Source organism: Mixophyes fleayi, chromosome 6 (assembly GCF_038048845.1).
Source record: "Mixophyes fleayi isolate aMixFle1 chromosome 6, aMixFle1.hap1, whole genome shotgun sequence".
NCBI classification, from domain to species: domain Eukaryota; kingdom Metazoa; phylum Chordata; class Amphibia; order Anura; family Limnodynastidae; genus Mixophyes; species Mixophyes fleayi.
Genome location: NC_134407.1, coordinates 52314681 through 52333841, shown reverse-complemented (window position 1 = coordinate 52333841; position 19161 = coordinate 52314681). Strand labels below are relative to the sequence as shown.

General features: G+C 40.8%; 1 protein-coding gene and 1 long non-coding RNA gene across 10 annotated transcripts in view; one reads left to right on the top strand and one right to left on the bottom strand.

Moving 5' to 3' along the window:
* The window catches only part of PPP3CB (protein phosphatase 3 catalytic subunit beta), a 46162-nt gene extending 41630 nt beyond the window's left edge, over window positions 1–4532 (top strand). For 6 of the 9 annotated variants that reach the window (XM_075216534.1, XM_075216530.1, XM_075216529.1 and 3 more), the window contains 2 exons: window positions 1382–1411; window positions 2617–4532. In XM_075216534.1, the coding sequence (XP_075072635.1) occupies window positions 1382–1411; window positions 2617–2792 (206 nt within the window). In that variant the 3' untranslated portion in view covers window positions 2793–4532. The remainder of the gene's footprint in view (window positions 1–1381; window positions 1412–2616) is intronic. The other 3 variants (XM_075216535.1, XM_075216532.1, XM_075216536.1) reach the window with 1 other exon arrangement.
* A 10252-nt stretch (window positions 4533–14784) lies between these two features.
* Window positions 14785–18158, bottom strand: LOC142160258 (uncharacterized). Its single transcript, XR_012693116.1, has 2 exons — window positions 16318–18158; window positions 14785–15480 (listed from the first exon to the last, which is right to left on the bottom strand). It is a non-coding gene; the product is annotated as an uncharacterized LOC142160258 (long non-coding RNA).
* Window positions 18159–19161: the final 1003 nt, after the last annotated feature.

The window sequence follows — 19161 nt, the reverse complement described above, 5'->3', positions numbered from 1 at the left end:
TGTATTGCGATCAGCAAAGCAGCTTATTCATTTTATTTATTTTTGTTATCTTTAGTCAGCACAATTTAGATTCATCTTGCTTGTTTGGACTAGTACAATATGTGTGTGTGTCACACTTGCCAACCTTTGAAAAGGCAATTCTGGGAGATCCTGGTCAGGGGGCGTGGTTGGAGGGTGGGGCATGGTGAATTGCGTAATTTTGGCCCCGTCCCCGCGACAAAAAACATAATTTTGTCGAGGGATCGGGGTCAAAATGACGCGATTCACCACGAATAGCGTCATTTTGGTGCGTGAGTTCCGTATGCGGGATGCTTTCCTGCTTGTCTGGGAGACCTACCCGAATTTCGGGAGTCTCCCAGACATTCCGGGAGAGTTGGCAAGTATGGTGTGTGTGTGTGTGTGTGTGTGTGTGTGTGTGTGTGTATATTTTTATATTAATTATAGTGTGCATATTCTTTGGCTTTACTAAAGGGACAGCAATCTGCCATTACATATTACATGTATTGTGCATGTAGCCTTACTCATATTTTTTTTTATTTACACTGCATCATAACACACATATTCTAAAAGTGTGTGTCAGTTGCAATATCTATAAATCATATTCTATGCAGTAGCTAAACATACTTTTCTTTTTAGAGCAGCATATGTTCTTTGGTTTTACTGAAGGGTCAGCAGTATGGATTCTGATCTGTCCATTATTCTGGCTGTATTATAAAATATAATAGGCTGCCCACATGTTGTATCCTGGTCGTTTTGTATTTCTTGTGTGAATTTGTCTGAGACTTGTTCAAGTATACCCTCTGTTGTCTAGTTAACCCCATCATTGTTAACTTGCATTATTGTTGTTTGTTTTGTTAACAGCAAGAATAAATCTGTGTCTGGCAGGTGCTATATATTTGTATAAGTACACTAATATGTGATGTGCCTTGCTGCTATTTTGGTTGCAGCCAAAGTCATTTTATTTTGTTATGATACTGAAAAGTTTGTGTCACTAAATGGCTATCTAAGTAACCTTCTTTCCCTATTTTCAACTTTCACATTAAATAAATGTAAGATTTTCTCCTCTTCCCCCCTTATGATGTAACCTTTTGCTTACACATGCTCCATTTAGCATAAGCATTACTAAGTGTTTATTTTCTTTCTCATAATTTAGAAATGTAATGTACATTTTTGTTTGCTCTTCATTTATACTATCAGACTGAACATTGCAAATCTAACAAACTTGCTTCTTGAAATGCATCTGCTATGTATTATATGTATAAAACATACATTGGGATGGAGGTATATAATATAGAATTGGTCATTGCCTTTTTTTGTTATCCGATATTACACTTCTCATCTTTTTCATTCATTTTGCATGCATCTGCTCACTTCTGTACAGCCACAGTTGAGGCAATTGAGGCTGATAAAGGTATGCTTAGTGTCATTGCTATTGGCAGAGAACTGTTTGGGTTGGGGACTCAACTGTTATGTGTGGTTTTTAGACCGTTTTAACTTGCACAACCAGAGATGGATCTGTATTGATCCGTCCCCCTTTTCTGTACTCCCAACTTGGTTACCTGTGTTTTATTTCTTACCCCTGGCATGGATTTGTAGTCATTTTCCTTGGTCCTTTATTTACACTTAGAATGTTTTTGTGTACTTTGTGTTCTGTGTTGTATGGTGGAAGGAAAGATCTGACACCCCTAGATCCAATTCTTCTCTTGGAATTTGATTTCTGCATGACCCAAAACCATAATTCCTGCGGTACATTCCTTTTCATGTGCTTGTACAGCTATTCTGGTGGTGCAAGATTTTTATTTATTTTATTTTTTTGTCTTTATACAACCTTCCCTGTTTGTCCGGTATAAGCAACTATTGTTCTAAGTTCTTAAAATAATAGTTTAGACATTAAATGTGTATATGATATTATGCTGCCTGGAGTCAGACATTGTTACGCTAAACTAAGTTTTTTATTATTAATCCACAAATGTGTTTTGGATCATGCACACATAATTAAATGCCACAACCTGTTTCATAGAAGTGTTAGCATCTTTGTGTACTGTATATACACCTAGGCTCAATATTCTTTTATTAACTGTATTTATCACTTATGTTTCTTCTATACTCAAAAGACATAAGCAAACATGAGACAAAAACAACTTAATTTATACTTACAAGTTTGTAAATGAAAGAACCTGGTATTAGTATCTTTATTCTCATTTTCAAATATACCAACATTCCTTATTTGCTATTGTTAATGTTTATTGCCTGTAGTACTATATCCCCTATTCAGAGTAATATAGATATATAGATATAGATATATATATAGATAGATTGATTGTAATGAAAAAGAGCAATGTCCTTATGATATAGATACCATTAGCTGATAGAAACAGCTGTACAATGTGGTAATTTTAATATTTAAAAATATAATCAGTCAAGTTCTGATGTCAAGAGCACTGGATATTTTACACTGTTGTAACTGTATACAGTGAAGGATAGCGTTTCATAGATGGTTATAACATTTTAAAAAATAAGATAATTTTACGTTTTAGTTTGTATAAATTATTTATTTTGTGTGTAGTTATCTAAATGCCATTTCTGTAAAGTAACATTTCACATTTACATTTTAAGCAATACGAGGATTCTCTCCGCAACATAAAATCTGCAGTTTTGAAGAAGCAAAGGGATTGGACAGGATCAATGAAAGAATGCCACCCAGGAAAGATGCCAGGCAACAAGATGGTATTAATTCAGTAAACACAAATGCCAAGGAAAATAACGGGACTGGCAATAACAACGTCCAGTGACTGCTCCATGTCCAGGTTTACTCTCACACTTTGCCTGAGAAGTCCTAGATTCATGCTTTGTGATAGAACAGCTTCAATAGCCATGGGGCACTAGAAGACCTAATAACAGACAGCTCAAAGTCCTGGAAAATTCAGCAGATTCTTGTGTTTAAACTTTCATGCTTTCCAAAAGAAGCAAAATTCACTTATAAGAACTGGACATGTTTAGAACCTGCCACTATCTATATGGTCTTTGAATCATGGGGAAGTATTGGGCTGTTTTTCATGAAAGCACATCTAGTGTAGCATCTCACGCTTATCATTGTTGACACTTAAGTTTACAAATGGAAATCTCTGTTTTTGTTCACTAGCTAGATTTTTTTTCTTTCAATCAGAATTTAAGTACATCCCTCAAAAGCTATTTATTTAAAAGACATTTGTTTATTAAATGTCTTTGAAAGATAGATTAGAATTGTCTTAAATATACCGAGGCTGCAAAATGTATTTTGAAAATCCACGAACCAATGCCAAAATAAAAGTTGGCTATTCTTTAATGCTGACCTCAGGTTTATTAATTAGATGTTGCGGATTATGTATTATACTCACTGTATTTTTTAGTTTTAAGGATTATGGAAATATTTCTACATAGGAGCATTTATTACTTGAACACAGATCAAACAAATATTTAATTTAAATACTTTTTTGCCCAAAGTTTGTGGAGATTTTTTCATCCCTTTAAAATAAAAATGTCAAAGGAAAAAAAAATGTAAAAAAATTGATTGTTCATCCTAGGGTACTTTTAAATGAGCAATGTACATTATGTTAAAGTAAATTTTGATTCATATCAAGTCTGTAAAGCTTGGCATTGTATTTTGTGTATGCATGTTTTCTTTTTTGCAGATATTTAATATATAAACCTATGATGTACAGGAACTGCATCTATAGGTTAAATAGATGTTATGAATACTTTTTAGTTTATTGTGAGTATTAAAGTTGCTTCTATGGCTGATCACATGACTGCTTAACTGCAGGAGGTTTTTTTTTATTATATTTCTGCATAGACTAAAAGCATTCTAAACATTTGTTTAGACTGTGCAGACCATAAGAAAGTTACTCTATCCAACCATTAAAACATTAGTAACTGTACTTCCAAGACTGCATGGTATTTTTTTGATATTTGCTGGACTGCTGAGTTTTAAAACTCCAACAATTTTACTTATTTGTTCCACAAATAATGAAATGTACTGATTGCCATTGTATTTTGGTATATATTTTGACATTAATCTTTACATGTTTGCAATCACTTGAAACACAAGTCCGTTGAGGTCATCCCCCTTTACCATACAAATTGTACATACTCATCAAGGTCGCAAATTTTATGCATGTTCTGAATTATTGAAAAGTTTTATAACAGTAGCACACAATACATTTTGTGCATGGGCCGCTGCTCTGAACAGTGTGTCTTTTTTGTATGTTCCTGCCCTTTTTGCTTTTTAATATAATCTAGAATAAATTAAAAATAAAAATACATTTCCCTGACGGCTAAAACAGTTAAAATTGCCACACCATCATGCAACAAAAATGACTGAATTCTGTATAATTTTTCATCAAGAAACCTTCTCTTAATGTGTAATCCCTCTATAATAAAATGTATGTTTCTTCTATACTGCCAAACTTCTTCCTCTACAATATGCAACCTATTTGCAGGCGATAATGTATGATGTTCTCCCAAATAAAATAAAAATGTATTTAAAAAATAAATGATTCAGTAGTTTTGTCTTGAGATCTTAACTGGCAAAAAATCTTGTCTACTATTGGGTCTAGTATTTGTTGTCTGTGCTAAAATGCTGACTGTTAGTGCTATTAATACATAATGCTTGATAAAATAATGTATTGCTGTTTGAAATTAACCCTAAACAGGTAGCATCAATAATTTGTCAGGCAAGTTGGACTCCACAGTAGCAATTCTTCTAATAGAACCTCCACCTAATGCATTTGGTTTTTAACTGTATTTGCACATTTCTTTCTGACAACAAACTACTACATATATGTGGGGCATGCAAGTGCCATCCCCCACTCCCCATAGGATGCACATTGCGTGGGAACTCAAACTGTCAGCATGGATGTTGATTTCACTTGTATATAGTCAGCAGTCGCGGCAGTGCCCGCGGCCACCGCGACTCTTCCTGTACTACTCATGACGTCCCGGCTGTCTCCATGACTAGGCAACAACCGGGACACTTGAGGCTCCCTGCCGCCGCACCCGGCCAGCTGTCAAACAGCCATGCGCGCGCGTGCAGGGCTCTCCAGACACAGCCATCCTTGGCTGATTATAATTAGGCTGCACCTTGAGTCATTGGTGCAGCCTGGGCGCATTAGACCTCACTGGCCCCACTGCCATTATTAGTCAAGCTCTGGGGATACTTTCAGGGTTTTGCCCTGATTGGCTGTTTGTATTATTTAAGGCAGTGAGGACTGAGCCTCACTGCCGGTTATAGCGTTCTGCTCCTGTTCCTATCTGTGGTGGTTAACCTGTGATTGATTAACCGTGTATGACCTTTGCCTGTTCCTGGATTCTGTGCCTGTGACCCCTGACCTTGGTTTGTTCTCGGGATACGTTGTCTACTGCCAGACCGATTCTGGCCTGGACCCCACGCTGCTGCCTGCCGGAACACTCTATTCCTGGGATCTCCTTAGCCGGTACACATCTTTCGACCCTCTGTTGTCTGCAGCCAAATCTGTCCCCACCACTAGAGGCAACAGTGAACACCAGACTTCAGAGCAGACTCCGGGTTTTGCTGTTCCGGCTGGATGGGTTCCTAACATATATTTGATTGCCTGATTTAGGGATGATGCATCTTGGGGGAGTTTGATGTAGGTGGTGAGTATGTGTATGGGAAATTCTATATAAATTATGGAGAATGTAAAATTACAGAAAAGTGAATTTAGCCTTCAATAATTTTTATTAATCGCATTTAAATTAAAATATGCAAATAATTCTGTATGGACTAAGGTTGCTTATTAATTACATGAAAGTAGTAGTTTTTTTTCTTTTTGTTCTAAGCTTTTCAATACAGAATAGTGTAAATGTTGCAAAAATAAAATTTCAAGGGGATGGGCTGGGTAGCCATCACGAGTAGACAAGGTTTTCCTACAGCTCTGTGAAGACTTAAATATTGAGGACACCTCATCGCCTGAAGATGAACCCTACACAGATTTGTGTACCCCACGGTGTGTCTGGCACCCAACAAGTGTAAATATTTAAATTCTGTAGCTAGCAAACAACCTGGTAACCGAGGCCTACACCAGTTTGAGACACCGTTGACTCACATCGGGCTCAGCCCACGCATCCATCTACGCTTAAGACCCAGGGCCCCAATATCTACCCATAGCAGGGCAACAAATCCATAATGCTGGGGAGACAGGCTCCTATTCAGTCACCAAACAGCCACTGAAACCCAGAACTGGGAAGACTGGCAAGCCAGAGGGATGGACATACCCATACTTATGAGTGATTCAACCGGCCCTTGGATAGCCGCAAATTTGCCTATCTGTTTCATTTTCAAAATCTTTTAATCACACTATTTAGGGGCATGAAAACTATCCAACCCTGCTTTTTATCAACAAGTCTGTTGCACTAACCTGCCTGGCTCCCCAACCATCGGAGATTTGAAGGAAGCCTCTCCCTCCCTCACCCATCAACAGCTCACCAGAGAGAGCGCACAGAGTCCTTCACCCCAAAACCAAGAACTCTTGATTCCCTAGGGATGTCATTTTGAAATGCCATTCATCTAAAGTCAAGGTAGATTATAGTTGTAAGTAGGAACACAAACAACCCTTTTTTATTTCAAAGACTATGCTACAAATTTTCAAAGTTTCGACAATCTGCAAAAAAGGATCGAAGAGAAGTCGCCCTCGCCCTTTGCGATCAAGGAATCAGATGAGGGTTCTCCGTCCAACTAGTGATGGAAGTCAGAGGGAGGTAACACAGCATCATAAATCTAGAAGGCAGGAGACTTTTCTGAAAACTTTTCCTTCAACATAACCTGTGGTCTCAAAGGATCTCCACACCCCAGTCCCCTTGATCCTTATATCATGTTTCTATAAACTGAAGGGTGCAGGGACGCATGGTGATACTGCCTGTTTGCCACATCTCTAAGTATTCTGGTAACAAACCTTAGTTTCTCTTTCATCCATAGGGGACACTGGAAATCTTGACCATGGAGTATAGAGTGAGTGTTCGCTTGGAGTTGGCACAGTAAAGTTTGAAGTGCTGATTATATCCTCTCTATGCCCCTCCTACAAGCCAGTTTAGATTTTGTGCCCAAGGAGTTGGACACACTTTGGGCTTCTCCAATAGATTTTATTTATTTTCAAAACTTTTGTTAGTTTTTAGAGAAGCTCAAGCCTGAGGACAGATAGGTTAGTCTGCCTCTTACCTTCATCTGCACCGAGGGATCCACCGAGGGGGACCAGCCCATCTCACAAACAGATTGAGGCTTGGCATTGCAGCAAATGAGACCACTGTCTCTAGGTATCGCACCGCAGCTGCTGAAGCTTGTGTCTGGTTACCGCTGCTATACCCCGCAACCCGGCGAAGACAGGCAGCAGATATAGTATAGCTGTTTCCTCCCACTTGTGGGAGGATCAGTAGGAGCAAGACGGGCCGGCTGTAAGCACTAAGCGGAAGGGGCGGAGCCTAATGCAGCAGCTGTGAAGTTAAAAAAAAACGTTCCTCTCCAGCATGCTAGCTCCCGAGAGGCACGCAGTAGTCCCTCCTCGCAACACCAGCTGAATCACTCATAGCCCCGAACAATGGGGATAGAGCATTGAGTTGCAGAAACTGTAAGTATGGTGTCGCAGGTCTAGACACTGTTTGCTGTTACACGCAGTGTATACCAGGTATATGCATAGCTCATATCCTCTCTATCTGCTTCTCCTGCTTTTTTTTCCTTTCATTGTTTTTTCCCTGTGTTGAATGTTATGAGACATGGCGGGGAAGGGGGCAGCTAGGATTTCTGAAAAATCTATAGTATGCAGAACTTGTTAAGTTAATTTCAGGGCAGAGTGATCTTGTACTATATTGTGAGAATTGTATTGCTCCTGTTACCACCCAGTCAGCTCTCCCCCAGATCGAGGTGACCTCGGTATGGGTAGTCCAGATGGCCGGAGCTATGTCGGTATTAACAGCCGAACTAGCCGCTTCCATGAAAGAGAAGCGTCTAGGTCTCAACTTGAACCTGAATGGGCACAGTCTTTGGCTCACATTGTTCAGCTCTTGGCAAAATCTGTAACTCCGGCAGCTTCAGGGCCCCTTGTCACTTTAGTGACTAAAAAAAGTGGTTTGCCTGTCATATTACAGTCAGATGAATCTGATGTTAAGAAACTACCTCCTTTGGAAGAAGGAGAGTCTTTTCAAGATTCAGACACAGATATGATTCAGGAAGGGTCGGAGTTAGTGTCACAAGGGCTAGAAGCTTTGATTATAGCAGTCTGCCAGGTCTTTAAGGTTAGTGAGCCTGACCCAGGTTAATCTCAGCCAATGTTCTTTACCAAAAGGTATAAGCCGGCTATAACGTTTCCAGTGTCTGCTGAGCTAGATGAGCATTTTGCAGAGGCATGGGAAAAGCCAGATAAAAGATTATCCGTGTCCTGAAGCGTTTTGGCATCCTATCCCTTCCCTAAGGATAATAGGAAGGACTGTGAGTCTCCTTTAGTAGACTCTTCTGTATCTAGGTTGTCTAAGAAAATGACCTTACCGGTCCCTGGAGCTACATCCTTAAAAGATGGTTCAGACAGCTTGAATCCATTCTTAAAAATATATATGTTGCAGCCGGAATACAATTGCGGCATATTATGGCTAGTGTATGGGTCAACAAGGCTGTAGAGGAATGGGCTTCTCAGCTCAGGACTGGTATAGCTGAGGGAGCCGAGGTTGAAGATTTAGTAAGGTTAACAGACCATATTACTGAAGCTGCCTCCTATTTAGGTGAAGCAGCTAGAGACGTGGGCATGGTCGCATCCCGCGTATCTGCAATGGCAGTGGCGGGCCGCAGGAATCTCTGGCTCAGACAATAGTAGGCTGATGGGGGTTCTAAGAGAGGATTAGAAGCTCTACCTTACAACGGAAAGATGTTGTTTAGGGAAGAGTTAGATGGATTTCCCAGGCTACGGGGGGGGGGGGGGGGAGATCCTCTTTTCTGCCTTCAGCTACTCCTAACCCACGCAAAAGCTATGCTGCACAATCTTTTTGGTCCTTTCGGACTTCCACCAAGTACAGGGGAAGATCCAGAGGAGCTACCATGTCTTCTAGGGGATTCAGGGGCAGAGGTCGCTCTGCTGCCGCATCCTCTTCGCAGGAGAGTAGATCTAGTACTAAGCCCTCTGCATGACAGTCTTCAATCCTACCTGCGGGATCCCAGAGTAGTGGGTCGCCTTCGGGATTTCTCTCAGATTTGGAGAGAGACCTGCTCAGATGCATGGGTGACAAGCCTCGTCACTCATGGATACAAGATGGAGTTCCGAGAAATTCTCCAGTGTTGGTTTTTCTCAACCAGGCTGCCAATTTCCACAGAAAGGTGCCTACTTCTTCAAAGGGCTATTCGGCAGTTTCTGGACTCAGGTGTGATAATACCAGTACCGGATTACTCAAAGAGCATGGGATATTATTCCAGCCTTTTCCTGGTACCCAAACCAAATGGGTCGGTCAGGCCGATCATCAATTTAAAGAATTTGAATGTTTTAAAAATAATTGGATTCAGGATGGAGTCCATTCGGTCTGTAATTGTGAGCCTGGAGAGTTTATGGTATTCCTAGATATAAAGGATGCATATCTATATGTCCCTATTTGGCCGCCTCACCAAAGTTACCTCAGGTTTGCGATACAAGACAGGCATGATCAGTTACAGGCCATTCCCTTCGGCCTGTCCTCTGCTCCCAGAGTTTTACTAAAATGATGGCAGGAACTATGGCATAGCTTTATATTCAAGGGGTTATGATCACCCCATACCTGGACGATCTCCACACAGATAAGGCCATGGTCGGGAATTGAACTCATGACCCCAGCGTTGTGAGGCAGAAGTGCTAACCACTTAGCCACGGATGGGTGGTCAAATTTGAAAAATCAAGATTGATTCCTTCCCAGAGACTAAAAAGATGATTTTGGACACTGTCCAGAAGATGATTTTTCTCCCCCAGGAGAAGGCAGTGGCCATCCAGAACATGATAGGGGATATACTAAAACACCGCAGGGTATCGGTCCACACATGTACACGCCTGCTAAGGAGGATGGTGGCCACGTTCAAGGCCATACCTTACAGAAGGTTCCACTCTCTGACCCTGCAGCTGGACTTATTAAGTCAGTGGACAGGATCTCATCTGTTTCTACAACAGTTAGTAACCTTGGCCCCGAAGACAAGGTTGTCCCTAACGTGGTGGCTAAAGTCAAGCCATCTTTTGAGTGCCAGGATTTTCGGTGTATCAAACTGGACCCTCTTGACCACAGATGCGAGCCAGAGAGGTTGGGGAGCAGTGATTCTAGGTCACATCTTCCATGGTCGCTGGTCACGGCAGGAAAGAATTCTACCAATAAATTCTCTGGAACTCGGAGCAATATTTTATGCACTGCAACTAGCACAGACCCTTCTCCAGGGAAGGGCTATTCAAGTGCAGTCAGACAATGCGACTGCAGTCGCATATATAAATCGCCAGGGCGGAACCCACAGCAGAAGTGCAATGAACGAAGTAAGTCACATTCTGCAATGGGCAGAGAATCACGCCCAGGTGATATCGCCCGTGTTTATACCAGAGATAGAAAACTGGGAGGCAGACTTTTTAAGTTGTCAGGACATTCTGCAAGTGGAATGGGAATTGAACCCAGAAGTGTTTCAGGCTCTAGTAAGCAGATGGGGTATGCCACAAATAGACCTAATGGCGTCAAGACACAATTACAAACTTTCACTGTATTGCGCTCGGACAAGGGATCCAGGGGCAGTGGCGGTAGACGCATTGACAGCCCCATGGAACTTCCAGTACAGGTATGTGTTCCCTTCTTTTCCCATGCTTCCTCGACTTCTCAAGAGCATCAGCAGGTCCTGATAGCGTCGGATTGGGTCCGGAGAGTGTGGGATTCTGTAATACATTACCTTCTTCTGGACGACCCTTGGCCCCTGCCACTAAGAAGAGACCACCTTCTGCAGGGACCACTGGTTCATCCAGATTTACAGCGCTTGCGTTTGACGGCATGACTACTGAAAGGGCAATCCTAAGGCGCAGAGGTTTTCCTTCTACGGTCATTACAACTATGATTGCTGCAAGAAAGGAGGTCACATCGAAGCATTACCACAGAATCCGGAAATCTTACATTAAATGGTGCGAGGGTTGTAAGGTATCATCTACCTGAGCCTTCAAAACATCCAGATATCTCTTGTTTTTACAGGCAGGTTTAAGATTAGGATCCCTGAAGGCACAGGTATCAGCCTTATCTATTTTTTCAGTGAAAACTGGCTATTCTCCCAGAGGTACAAACCTTTTTACAGGGGGTCTTGAGATTGCAACTCCCATTTGTTGCACCAACTATGCCATGGGATTTGGAGTTGGTGTTATATTTTCTTCAGTCCTCCCTGTTTGAGCCTCTGGAATTAACGGAAATGAAATATCTTTTATAGAAGGTGGTTATATTATTGGCCTTTGCTTCAGCTAGGCGTGTATCAGATCTCAGTGCCCTGTCATGTAAATCTTCATATCTAGTGTTTTTTTAATAACAGAACGGAATTAAGAACAAAGCTGGGGTTCCTTCCAAAAATTGTATCAGCTTTCCACATTAACCAGCCGATTGTGGTTCCCATCCTGGAGGATAATTCTCCATCAGTCCGTTCTCTGGATGTGGTTAGGGCACTAAGAATATATTTGAATAGAACGGCATCAATTCGCAAGACAAATGCACTGTTTGTAGCAAATGACTCAGCACGGCCAGGGTGGCCTGCTTCTAAGCAGACCTTAGCATGATGGATACGTCTTACTATCCATCATTCTTATGTGGATTCGTTTAGGAAGCCTCCGCCATCTATTGCTGCTCATTTCACTTCGATCTATAGGCCCTTCTTGGGCAGCTGCTAGAGGGGTTTCTATTGAGAAATTATGTAGAACAGCCACTTGGTTGGGTCGACTTTTCTGCGGATTTACAAATTTGATACTGTATCTGCCTCTGTCTATCAGTTTGGTCGATAAGTATTGCAGGGGTCCCAGGGCTTTCCCTCCTGGTAGGGTTGCACTTGGACATTCCCATGGTCAAGATTTCCAGTGTCCCCTATGGACTCAGAGAAAGACATTTACCGGTAAGTAAATTTTGGGATTTTTTTTGGTAGCCCTATGGCTCTTCTAATCTCCCTTGGTCATGAAGGCTTAATTCCGAAATAGTCTCTTCATGCATTCCTACAAGCTGCCCTTCTATCTTTACAGTATGTTTTCTATAGTCACATCACCTTTGTTATGGTTTCTACATGTTTATAACCGTGTTTAATATGTTACATAAATGTTCAAGTCTGTTCTTGCACTAAGTTGTCACCAGCGTGCTTTGGGGTGATGTACTTAGTCTCAACCAGTCCTTTTTCCAACACACACACACACACACACACACACACACACACACACACACACACACACACACACAGCTCAGGTTACAGACTTCAGCCATTCTTTTTGGCCTGTAATAAATGCCAACCCAGATCCCTCACTTTAGGTAGGACTCTAACCAAGTATCTGGCTCCCCGGAACCAGGTACTCTCAGCTACTTTTTCTTCCATCCCCTTTTTTTTTTTTTTTCCTCATTTCTTCCCCCTCATGTCACTCCAGTTACTAAGGGTACCAGTCCTAATTTTTAAAAGCTTGTTTGCACTGTGACTCCTCTGGATATTCCTAACATACAGTTAATGTATTTAAATAAGCTCCTCCAAGCATGCCACTCAAATTTCCCAAGGTATCCCAAGAGATATAGTACTGTGCAAAAGTTTTAGGCAGGTATGGGAAAAATGCTGCAAAGTAAGAATGCTTTTAAAAATAGAAGTGTTAATAGCTTATTTTTATCAACACAATGCAAAGTGAATGAACAGAAGAGAAATCGAAATCAAATCAATATTTAGTGTGACCACCCTTCCGTCTCATCCGCATCAATTCTTGTACGTATACTAACACACAGTTTTTGAAGGAACTGGGCAGGGAGCTTGTTCCAAACATCTTGGAGAACTAACCGATCTGTGGATGTAGGCTTGCTCAAATCCTTCTGTCTCTTCATACAATCCCAGACAGACTCGATGTTGAGATGAGGGCTCTGTGGGGGCCATATCATCACTTTCAGGACTCCTTGTTCTTCTTTGCGCTGAGGATAGTTCTTAATGACATTGGCTGTATGTTTGGGGTCATTGTCCTGCTGCATAATAAAGTTGGAGCCAATCAGATGTCTCCTTGATGGTATTGCATGATGGATAAGTACCTGCCTGTATTTCTCAACATTGAGGACACCATTAATCCTGAACAAATCCCCAACTCCATTTGCAGAAATGCAGCCCCAAACTTGCAAGGAACATCCACCATGCTTCACTGTTGCCAGGAGACTCATTATCGAACACAAAACCTGGCGCAAAGAGGTACGATGCTCAAAAGATGCAGAAAAAGGTGTGTCGGCGCCTGCAGCTGAAAAGATCAGTGAGATCTTGGAAACAACACACAACAACAACGCTGGCAGCTGGCACACACAGAATCTGCTGATACCATCCGTGAGATAAATAAAAATAATTAATTGATACATAAAACAATAAAAAATTGTTTCAAAAAGAACATACACTGGCCAGTGTGAATGATAGATAACTGCAGTGCAGTAGACAATGATCGCTAATTCACAAAACAGGAAATCCAAGCACCGATCCTAGATTAATAGATATTCATGCGTCATAATGTCATTAATGACTGCAAAAACGATATGCCGCTAGCTCAAGTCCCAATAACGTGGGGAGTGGGAATAGCGGTGTGGCCACACCAAATATAAAGAGTTGTTGCAGTCTGAAATTGTATTACATTTTATCCACTCAGTGCGACGATGAAAATTTTTCAAATGCAGGTAAGTGGTAAATGAAAATGAATATTACTGTTAGTCCACAAACTCCTCAGCTGAAATCACATAGGACCCACTCCCTATAGTAAATAGTATTGCTGTACAGACCTTGGGCAGAGATATCAGTCCCGTATATTGGTCTATAGGGGTGTCGAGATCCTTAAGGACAGCGTGTTCCGTTCAGTCCAATAATGGACAGAGATTGAAGAGCCTATAGGGAGTGGCTCCTATGTGATTCCAGCTGAGGAGTTTGCGTTAAATATTACACCGACCTCAAACTCAGTCCATCTGCCTACAATCTGGGAAGCACATAAGAGCATTTGCCACTCACCGAAAGAGAGTAGAATCTATTCACTCCCTAACCTCTCAAATTCAGTCTTTAAAACAAACACATAAATAGCGTCCTTGAACAACTGAGCAAACTGTATTTCCCTACTAAAGAAATTGAGGGCCAAGAGGGTATTTGTCAAGATCACGCTCCCAGCTGCCGTGACTTTGGGGTGTTCACTGTATGAGGTTACACACGATTTCAGTCCGCAGTCTCTCTCTACCTATCATACAGGTTTTAGACCTACGGAATCGCCCCCAAGCACAGCGCTCTCACACCCCCAGACAATTCAGGTTTGCCACCACCTATTGAATAAGGGCAATAGGACCCCAATACACTGTCCCACAGTGACACACAAGGCTTCTAGCTATTCACAGACTAGCAAGACCCACACCAGCACACAAAGGGTTACATCTTCGCACCTCCAGACTGTTACACAAATGTAAATACAAGCACACACAGCTTGTTAATTAAATGTATCAACAAATCACACACTGGCATTCGAAGGGTTAACTTGGTCGAGCAATCTGTCTCTTCTAAACAGGCTAATGGATTCGTTAGAGTATCAAGGACACAACTTATCAAATTACAAGTTTAATATACAAAAATACATGGCATGCAGATAAAAAAAATAATGAATAACAATTAATAGATTGACATAACAAGGAAAACAGTTTAAAATAAAAGAGATGAAAGTACAGAGCATAACTTACTTATAATCTGTATGCTTAGCTTTTCACAGATATATCCCAGCGACATAACGCCCCCTTCAATAAACCGGTCATAATCTCCCGTACATTCGAATACCAAATATGATGGAATTATGACGATGTGAAATACCTTTTTTTTTTTTCAAAGATATGTGATTTTAGCTGTTTACGGATACCACCCGTACCTGTCATTCACAACCCTGGTGTGTTTTCTCCTCCTCAGTATGTAGTGGCACCCAGATTCCCCAAAATATGAACTATGAAAGAATTTTCCTTTGGCAGCTCATATTTCTATATACCTGTATAGGCTTTCACATGCTGCCTACCAGGATCTCCAGCTGTGATTGGCCCCACAAAGTCAATTCAAGTGTCTAAGACTAACAGTAAGAGATCTTTGAAGCTGATAGAGGTGGCATTGTTATCTTCTCACACTGGGATGTGCAAAGCCATCAAACACATTTACATCAGTCTCTCTGTCTTTAAATTGTACACTTTAAACTTATCAATGGATACATTTGATATAACCTATTTACACTGCAGTTATGAATTATCATTTATAAATAACTGCAAGCTCTCTATGTTCACGACAGTATTGCATGCGATAACTCCAGCTAGAGAGAAACATATGACCCTAGATTGGCTCTCAAATTTGAATAAAACACAAGATTTAAATTCAGAGGATGTCTGAAAGCACCTAGCCTTATGCAATTTACCTGAAATCAATGCATCTACATCCTTATATCTTAGCAGATATTTCAGAGGAGGAAATCAAACTAGCCCTTGAAGGCCTTAGCCCAGTTTGCTGTTCAATGGCCAAATATAAAACCTTTTCATCAAAATTAATCCCCCAGTTGGCTAATTTTTTCAATTAAATCTGAAGGAGTAATATATTTCATCCCCATATCACTAAATACAAAGGAGGGGGAATTCAACTGATCACGTTACTATAATAGTAACGCGGTCTGCGCACTGATACCATTATTACAGTAATTTCAACGCCGGCTTTTTACTCACAGAAATCCGGGTTGAATTTACTGTACCAACGGAAATAGAATTATCGCGGCGCTAATCTGGGGGGAATTCCTCCCAAAATGGGAGAATTCTACCGTAAATTTCCTTTCCTTGAAATATTTCATGGTAGCCCTCACAATGGATTAACTCCATACTCAGATGATTCCATTCTAGTGTCTTTAGTAACTTCCCAAACTGTCCTATGAAAACATATATATATGAAAAGACCATTGGTGGGAGTATAGGGCTGACCTTGAGTGTCTCAAGAAAAGGTCATTTACAGTGAGTATAATTCTCCCATCTCCATTTCCAACTCCATAGCGGTCCTTACAATGGGAAGTAGCAAAGTATTATAAACAAGGTGGGCTTAAAAAAACAAAACAATAACACTAATTGTGCAGAAATGGCTGTGCGTTCGCAGACGAGACATCTTAAAGGTACTGTCTAGTAAAGGTGTGTCGAGATTATCACACAGCTGCTTTGCAGAATTTGTTTGCTGAGGACTGAGTCTTGCGTGCCCAGGAGTTAGCCACAGTCCTTGCCAATTGTGCCTTTATCACTTCAGGCACTTCACACCAGTTCCCCTTGTAGGGTTGTGCATTAACATCTTTGATCCATCTTGCCAAAGCAGATTTTGATGGCCTCTAGGAAAAACATAAAGATGCTGTCTTCCTGAAACTGCTTGTTTTTGAAAAATAAGTAGATCTAGCTCTGACAAAATCTAGTGTGTGCAACTCTTCCTTCTCATTAGTTGGTTGTGAATGGAAAGGTGGTAATATTACTACTTGGTTAATATAGAAAAGCAGGATTAGTCCTTATAACCTATTTTGTCTGCATAGATGTTTGAGAAAGGCTCAATACATGCTGCATGTAGATTCTCCACTCAATGAGCCACTGTAATCGATGTGCTCCTAAAAACAATACTTTAAGGATGAGCCATGTCAGAGGAATATCTTGTAGAGGTTAAAATGAATCTGATATCAAGGTATAAAAGAAAAAAATATGGTCCCAAGGTGCCACACAAGGTTTATTCCTAGGTTGTAATCTTTTCACTGCTTGCAAAAAATTGAATAAAGGTTTTGAGACGCCAACTTGGCTTCAAGAAGAATACCGAGTGCAGTTATCAAAACAACCATCTTAAAGATGGTCAACAAAATCATCTTTAAGAAATTCTAAAATAATCTTGATACAGACATTGGATTCTATACCCTCTCTTTACACCACAGAATGAATCTTTTCCAGTCTAATAAATTATAGAATAATTACTTTTTCTTGCTTCGCCCAATATATTAACTTAGATATGTGACACACTTATATTTTAAAAGTGACCACTCATGCCATTAAAGAGAGGGAGTTTGGATTCGAGTGGAGCACTGGTCCTTGGTGTAGAAAATCTGGCCTGTACGATAGAGGCTAAGGTTGTTCTCAAAGCATCCTCCAAGCCATTGCAAACATAGTACAGCAAGGCCAGAACGGGCAATATTGCTACTACCTCAAATGTCTCTTTCTTGATTTTCCTAAGAATGCAAGGTAATGATGGGAAGTGTAAAGTTCCATTGTACTGATATTACATCTATTCCAAGTGCCCTGTTATCCCTGGAAATAAAATGTAAACACCTTGGCATCCTGGGCTGTTGCCATAAGATCTATATCTAAAAGACAGAATTTCTGCACTCACTGTTGGTGCCTCTATGCTGGTTTATGAAAGCAACTACTGTTCTTTTGTTGACAATACATTTATATATTTGTGCAGTAGCTGAATGACACTGCTCTCATTTCTAAAACATTCCCTTGGAGCTGTCTTTCCTTTTCTAGCCACATGCCTTTTATTATTTCTGCATGTAGATGAGCTCCCCAATCCATGGAACTTTAATTTGTTATAAGCACTATCCACACTGGTTCTGATAGATTCATACCTTGACTATTTTAATCTTGGATGTTGCCACCAGTTGAATGACTACTTTGTGATCCTTAGATTCTTTAGACATTATGGTTAGTCTTTTAAGTTGTCATCCCACTTGGCAAGTAGATCCAATTGAAGGCCTCACATATGTCATCTTGCCCTTGGAGGAATGCCTATGGCTGAAGAAAGCCTCCCTCACAGGCAGAGACAAGTCCTTACTGAAACCCGTCTTTGAGACTGGACCTGGTGTGACAAAGATTGTATCTTTCCAACTCATTCCTGTGACAGGCATACTTTGTCTTTTACAATATATATTTGGACTCCTAGAAACTGTAGTTGTTGCGACGGCACAAGATGACTCTGCTACGTTGATCACCCAGCCATGTTGCTGTAGAAAAAGTCACTTGAGGTGTCATACTTTGGACAACGTGTTCTAATTTTGCTATGACTAGAATGTTGTATGGTCACAGGGTTATGACATGCTTTCTGAGAGCATCCACAAGGTCTGCCCATGATTTGGTGAAGGTTGTTGGATATGCAGAAAGGCTGAATGGAAGGCAGGTGAACTGGAAGTGACAACCCTGGACAAAGAATCTTAGAAACCTATGGTGCTAAATTGCAATAGGAATGTGGAAATATGTAACCTGCATAATCTCCCTCCCCTATTACATTGAGGATGGAACCGACTGACTCCATTTGGAAATGCCTTTGTGTAAAAATTGATTGAGAAACTGGGGAGGAAGATGAAACTGTATATTTTAGCTCTTGCTAACCACCTCTTGTGCCCATTATATCCTGAGTGGTAAGTTTCCAAACTTCTGCAAAGTAGAGAAGTAGGGTCCTATTCCCTCCCGTTCTCATTACCTATAACTTTTGTCGAAAAATTGTTCACTCTTTTAAACCAAGAGCGATATGAAAGGGACAATAAGTGTAGCTGTCCCCTATCCAGATTCTCTAAGGAACGAGAATAGTGTTCAAGGAAGTATATAAAGGAATGAATGTTTTTTTTAAACAATTTTATGATTTGCTATACAATCTTAACCGGTCGACTCCTCTTCACTCAGCGGAGGATACAAAAGTATATTTAACAACTTTGCCAATTAGGAAACAAACTAACTCAACACTAATCCTTAGTGGGACCGATAGCTCAGGAAAAGATGAATAAAGCTACTACAAGCGCACCACAATGTAAAGGCCCTGGGCGAGATTGGTTTAGCATGTTATTACATTTCATGTCCTTGCAATAGTAAGGAATTCATACAGATCATTCCAACAGTAGAGCGTAAAACAATACTTTGATACGTTGAGAGAGGGACGAACTGTGGCATTTT